At 55.9% G+C, this 6,000-nt stretch overlaps 1 protein-coding gene across 1 annotated transcript in view; it reads left to right on the top strand.

The window, feature by feature from the left end:
* The first annotated feature begins 1,948 nt into the window (after positions 1-1,948).
* ADAMTS3 (ADAM metallopeptidase with thrombospondin type 1 motif 3) overlaps positions 1,949-6,000 on the top strand; it is a 127,611-nt gene continuing 123,559 nt past the window's right edge. The window contains exons 1-2 of the mRNA XM_076337703.1: positions 1,949-2,005; positions 2,101-2,128. Coding sequence (XP_076193818.1) covers positions 1,949-2,005; positions 2,101-2,128 — 85 coding nt within the window. The remainder of the gene's footprint in view (positions 2,006-2,100; positions 2,129-6,000) is intronic.

Raw genomic sequence — 6,000 nt, 5'->3', positions numbered from 1 at the left:
CCCAGCTGGGGGGAAGAGAAGTCGCTCTGCGGCCGGACTCCAGTCCGGCGGGAGTCTCGGGGACTCCGTAGCTTTCGCTGCGCTGCCTTGGGTTGATAGGAAATACGGAAACTCAGGGATGTCGTCACAGGCTGGGGAGCTCTTCTCGGAGTCGCTGCCACGGTGCGAAGCTGGCGTCCCTGCGAAGGTAGCCGATGGCTGGCAGGACGAATGGGTGGGAAAGTTTTTTCTTTGCGGGTAGCCTGTGGATTTCCTTTGTCAGGCACGTGGACGAGAAGACGGGGAGCCCAGAGGATTTAGCGGGGAGTGCGGTGGCAGGTCAGCAGTCGAAATGACTTCTCGGGGCGGGGAGGAGGGGGTGTGGGGTGCGGGGGGGGGGGGCGCGAAGTTACGGAAGTCTCCACGTTGACACCCTCGCTGCCGGGCCGGGTCGCCCCAGGTGCGGGAGCGGCCCCCGCCGCCCTCTCCCCGGCGGCGGGTCGGGGTCAGCCCGCCCGGCGCTGGCAGCCTGCGGCCGGGCCGGGCCGGGCCGGGGGTGGCGGCGGCGGCCCCTGACGTCGGTGTGTCGGGCCGTGCCGAAGGCGGAGCCGCGCCCGGGGGCCGGTGCGGCTTTATTAGCGCCGCAGGTCGCGGTGCGCGGCGCAGGCAGGGCGCAGCGAGCAGCAGGAGGCGGCGCGGTGACTCGCCGCCCCACCGCCGCCGCCCGCGCCCAGCCCGCCCGGCCGCCGCCGGCCCCGGGGCGCCGGCGCTAGCGGGGTGCAGCCCGCGCTCCCCGCGCCCGGCCCCAGGGACGGCCCCGGGGGGCAGCAGCCGCCGCCGCCGCCGGAGGGGGAAAAGAGGAGGGAAAAAGAGAAGGCGCAAGGCAGGAGGAGCGCGGCCGGGGCCGGGAGCGTGCGGTGTGGCTGGGCGGCGGTCCCCGGGCGGCCGGCTCGTGATGGTGCTCCTGCCCCTGTGGGTAGCGGCAGCCGCGCTCCTGGGGGTCCGCGCTGCGGCCGGCCGGCAGGTGAGTGGCGGCGGGGCCGGCGGGGCGGCGCGCCGTGCTCTGCCCGGCGGCCGGGGGCCGCCGCCGCCGCCGCGGGGGGCCGGACCTCCGCTTCGCTCCCCTCCCTTCCCCTCCTCTCCTTCCTGCGGGGAGGCGCCCCGGGGCTCTGCCCTGCCCGCGGGGTCCCTCTGCCAGCGGCCCCGGGAAGCTGCCGGCGCTGCGGCCCCTTCCCTCGCTGCCCGCCCCCCCGCTCCGTCGGCCGGCCGGGGCGCTGCGGGCTGTCCCCGGGCTCTCGGCCGGAGCGCGGCTTTCGGGGCTGGGACGAGCCAGCCGTTCCGCAGGCGTCCGGGGGACGCGCGGCGCCGGCCTCGGGCTGCCGACGGGCTTCGGCGGATCGGGGGCGGCGGTCCGGGAGCGCTTCCCGCCGCCTCGTTCTTGTCCCGAGCGCGTTTCTTCCCCTCCTCCCCTTCGCAGATGTCCGCATCCGACTCTCCCCTCTCTGCCGGGGCGAGCGCCGGAGCCGGAGCAGCCTTCAGCCGGGCGCCCGGCGTCCCCGGTGCTGGGCCTGATCCCGCAGCAGCCGGGGAGTTTCGCCTCTGTGCACCGCGCCCCCGGCGAGAGCCGGTACCGCGCCGGCGGTGAGCTGGCATCGGCATCGGGCTGCTGCCCCTGTCCCCGCTGTCGCTCGGGAAGCCCAGTTGACTTTCCCGTTCTCTGGCGCGGAGACGAAGGAGAGCTGTCAACACGCGCGCCTCGTTACCGGCCTGGCACCCGCGCTGCTCGGAACTCATCGCTTTCACGGACGTTAGGGCCTTCGGCCGCTGAACTTAGGTTTTGGCACGGTGTCACGATGCATAGAATGGGTCATTCAGAATCAGGAATTCTTAGCAGCTCTATTTATGTTAAACTTACCATGGGCTCTGTTAGTCTATCGGTGGGAACAGCTGTTTAGTCAGTTAAGGAAAAATGCCATCCCTGGAAACCAAAAGCAGACATGCAAAAAATGGTGCAATACAGACCCAAGTAATTTTTCAGCCTTCTAGAAGCACTCTGCTGTCACACGTTGCATAGTAATTGCACTAACGACTTTGTGCGTGTGTTTCTCTTCTCTTTTGCAGGCTGCTAAGGAACAGCAGATCCAAATAGGTAAGTCTTTTTAACTATTATTGCTGCTATCAAAACGGAAATAAAAGAAGTAAGCTCAACTAACTAGTTTATTTTCTGGAAAAATGATCTGTATGCAGGCAAGCATTCCCTCGTGTACCCCCACACCATTACCACCCAGGAGCATTTGTAGTTTCACGGTGATGTGGCATGAATTTGCATGCCCTCTCATTACACATTTTTGCATCCTGATACGTCTGTGCTTCCCTTCTTAAACATAAAACAACAAAAGTTTAAAATTGCAGCGTGCTTAAACTAGCCCTCTGAATGCCACGGCAAATCAGCTCTGGGTCAGACGCTGTGTCTTCATTTCTACGTTTCTGAACCGAGGAGGAAATGCCTACTCCGTTTGGCTAGGGCGCACCGTGTCTTCATACCGTTTTTCTTCTGTATTGGAACTGTTCAGCCTTTTCTGCTAGCTGGAAAAAAATTGTCTAATGCCAAGGCCTCTTCGTATTCTGTCGACGGGCACAGTGTGCTTGCTGCATGCCTAACGATAGTCGCTCGCTGTTGCGTTGTAAACTGATACGCTCACGTAAGGAAGCGCGGTGCGGCAAGGTTGGCGTCTGTGAGGAATGAGGGTACTGAAGTGAAAAAAGGTGCTTGTTAGTGCCCACGGGGTGCTTCATCTGGAACCTTAAGCCTCTCTGACTCTTTTCTAAAGACAGGAAGCTTCATTGTAATTAGGAGCATGCGCACGCAGTTTAGTTTCAGAAGATCTGTGTTCATTTAAACTAAGGGATAATTCGGTGCTCTGTGGGATGGAAGAGGTCGTGGAAAGGCGCGGAAGCTGGTGTTTTCTCTCCCAGGGCGTTAGTGCAAGGGTGTGCCGTCTTACGTGCTCCTGGCCTTACGCCGTTGTGAAATGAGCCTTTTAACAATTTGCTGTTGAGCGCGAGTGCCTGCTCCCGCACGTGGGAGCGTGCTCTGGAGCTTTTCAGCGAGAGGAGCGGTAGCAGTGGGAATGGACCCCAGGCAATTTTATTTCCAGTTGCCGTTAGACCTCCAATTTTGAGGTTTTGGTTCAGGTTTTCATCTGAGGTTTTGTTTGGAAAAGAATTTCAAGTATTCCTCTAAATTTTGGAGGTCTCGTCTCAATTTCAGTTCTGGCACTGCATTCTTCTGGGCTTAGGTTGATTTCCACTGTGATCAGTGAATAATGGGAATTGAGACAGTTAGGTACGTTTAAACCTAACTGGCAAACAGACTTTTTTTCCAGTGGTATGCTGATCCTGTGCTTTATTTCGAGTCGTTTCCATGAGAAATGGATTGTATTTGAATTTCAGAAACCATAAGCTATACGGGAATGCGTCTTTTAAATTATACAGTGCATCAGACAAAATTCCTTAATCTGGAAAATAACTTTTTTTTCCTTGAACTTTTTCCTTTCTTTCATGGTCCCAGCATTGCTGTAGTCGGGAACGTTTGAGGCGCACAGGAACCGCAGGAGAGAGATGATAGTGCATGGCAGAGGGTGAATCAGGCACCCCACGCGAAGCCGCCAGCGCCAGGTCTGCGTGCTCGGTGTGGGGCAGGCTCTCTGCCTGGCTCTCGTGGCACCTTTTGCAGCTGATGTGATCTCGCCCTTCTCTACCTGGGAAGGGGCAGGTGGGAGGTGAAGAGGACGTCGGCTGGGGGGTCTGTCCGCTCACAGATCCGTGAGTCCCTGGTCCCAAATGTCCCGCTGTGCAGCTGGGCGGTGCAGGACCCCCTTGGGATGGGACTCGGTGTTGGCTGGTGCCCAGCGAGAGAGAGCTGCTGGCGCGTCTGTGTCTCCTCAGCACAACCGCACGCCTTCTCGGTGGGTTTTGGTTCAGGTGAGCGGGACTGAGAGTCCGATGGCTTACCAAGACCAGGCTGTCTGTGAGTAGCTCTGGCTTTCAGGGATCGATGGTGTTTTGCTGAGGGGAAATCTGTATTTTCAAAGCACAAATAGCTAGTTAGCACTTCGAGTCATTGGGATTTGTCCTACGCTTTATGTTTTTAAACTGGTAATATTTAAAGTAATGTCTGATCCTGTAACTTCTGATTCAGAAAGTATGGCTTACTCAGTTTAGAGTTTTACTGACGACAGTAAAACCTGCATTAGGATTGCCTCCAAATGGGCTGTCCTACTTTTAAGTCCCTATTAAGTGTCACTTTGCATCGGTGTTGTATATTTTGATTTGGCCCAGGGCTGGCTGCTGTCAGCAACTAATCTTTTCTCGTTGCCTGGAAAGTCACTTAGGACAAATGGAAGCATATAGGATTTTATTTTTTTTAACTATCAGTGCGGAATGTATTATAGAGATAGGGAGTTACCCCAGCTCCATTAACTGCATTAATGCATGATGTACTGCAAATGCCTGGAAACTGTCAGGACGAAATGGTACTGTTGTCACTCATGAAATAGTAAGCCTGAAGGTGCTGGCACTCGGGGTGGTGCTACATCTTGACTTCTCCTGCCTCGGCCTCCCACGCAGCAGAGCTTCATCGCTGCTCAGTGCTGCTTCTGGAAGAAAACTTGGATGTCTAACCTGCAGAACGGCAGTGCCAGGCTGCCCCACAGCCTGGATGAAACACGTTCACCTGCAGTTCAGCAGAGGCTGTGAAAATACCACAAAGAGTTTCTTGAACTGTCTGTATCCCTGGGACAAGTTGACAGTGAAGTAAAGTAGTGTGAGGACACTAGAGAGAGGTATACCGTGTGAGCCTCTCTTCTTGCGGTCCCTTGCTTTTATTCATCCGACTTGCAGTGTCTAGCACTGAAGTATACTGCATAGCCTCATCCCTCATCAGGTGGAAAGTTGTGTGGGAATTCTCAACAAATCCATCCCCCTTTTCTATCTTGTCTTTCTCTCTGGGCATTTCTGCCACCTAAAGGCAGCCAAATACAGAGTGAATGGTAGTTCTGAAGTGATCCAGGTTGCTGAAAGAGAGGGACCAAAACTGCTTCTTGGTTTCTGGAAACCACCAGCCAACGATGAAGGCAGAAAACAGTGACGACAAAACCCCTGTGAGGGTCACCTGTCTGTCACTGCACCATCTTTTCTTGTTATTAAGCAGCACTTTGCTAAGTGGCTGGAACAGCTCTGTGCTCATCCCATTGTGGTTCTCAGTGGGATGGAAGGGTAATCTCTCAGAACACGGGACAGTCTTTGTATTGAAATGCTGTCCTCTTAATTCCTACAGCAGCAGGTAATTACTTTTTTCCCCGGTACTTCCACTGCAAAGCTGGATGTCTGCCACCCAGCGATCTGGCTGTCTCACAGCTTGTGAATTCCATCCGGAAGATGCAGGCGCAGTGATGCTCTGGAGGTGTTACGTGAGATCCGGTCCTTTCGCCGAGGTAGCTGAGCTTCCTCACCCTACGAGCCACGTTCAGATACATCCTCCGAGAGAGATGTGGGAGCTCTGGAAGCTGACGGTAGCTCACTGGTCATCCCACCATGTCCGTTTGGGACAGTCTGGGGGTCGGCGTACAGTCCGGTGCTGGGGCAACTTGGACGGGGTGTTATCAGGAGTTCCCGCACGTTTGTTTCCTTGCGCAGTACCCAGCATTGTCTCTGCCAAAACAGTTGTGCTTTTGGTATAGTTTTAATAGGTTTCCACATCGTTATTCCTAATCGAAAAGTTTGCTAGCGATATAAAGAGGCAGGTGTGGTTACTGCACATAGTAATTAATCTCCATCTCATTGCCATGGCTCAGAAAATGTTTGGGAAAAAATGATGCTGCCGACACGTTCACTCAGTGGACATAATTTCACAGGTCACGGTGATAGGCGAAGGAGCTCCTGTGATTGAAAAATTAATTAGTTCACAGAAGTCGGTCCTCTGGCTGCAACGCAGAAGGCTGGAAAAAGAGTCCTGTTATC

Source organism: Aptenodytes patagonicus, chromosome 4, assembly GCF_965638725.1.
Source record: "Aptenodytes patagonicus chromosome 4, bAptPat1.pri.cur, whole genome shotgun sequence".
NCBI classification, from domain to species: domain Eukaryota; kingdom Metazoa; phylum Chordata; class Aves; order Sphenisciformes; family Spheniscidae; genus Aptenodytes; species Aptenodytes patagonicus.
The sequence above is the reverse complement of the archived record's forward strand: the minus strand, read 5'-3'. Positions and strand labels throughout refer to the sequence as shown.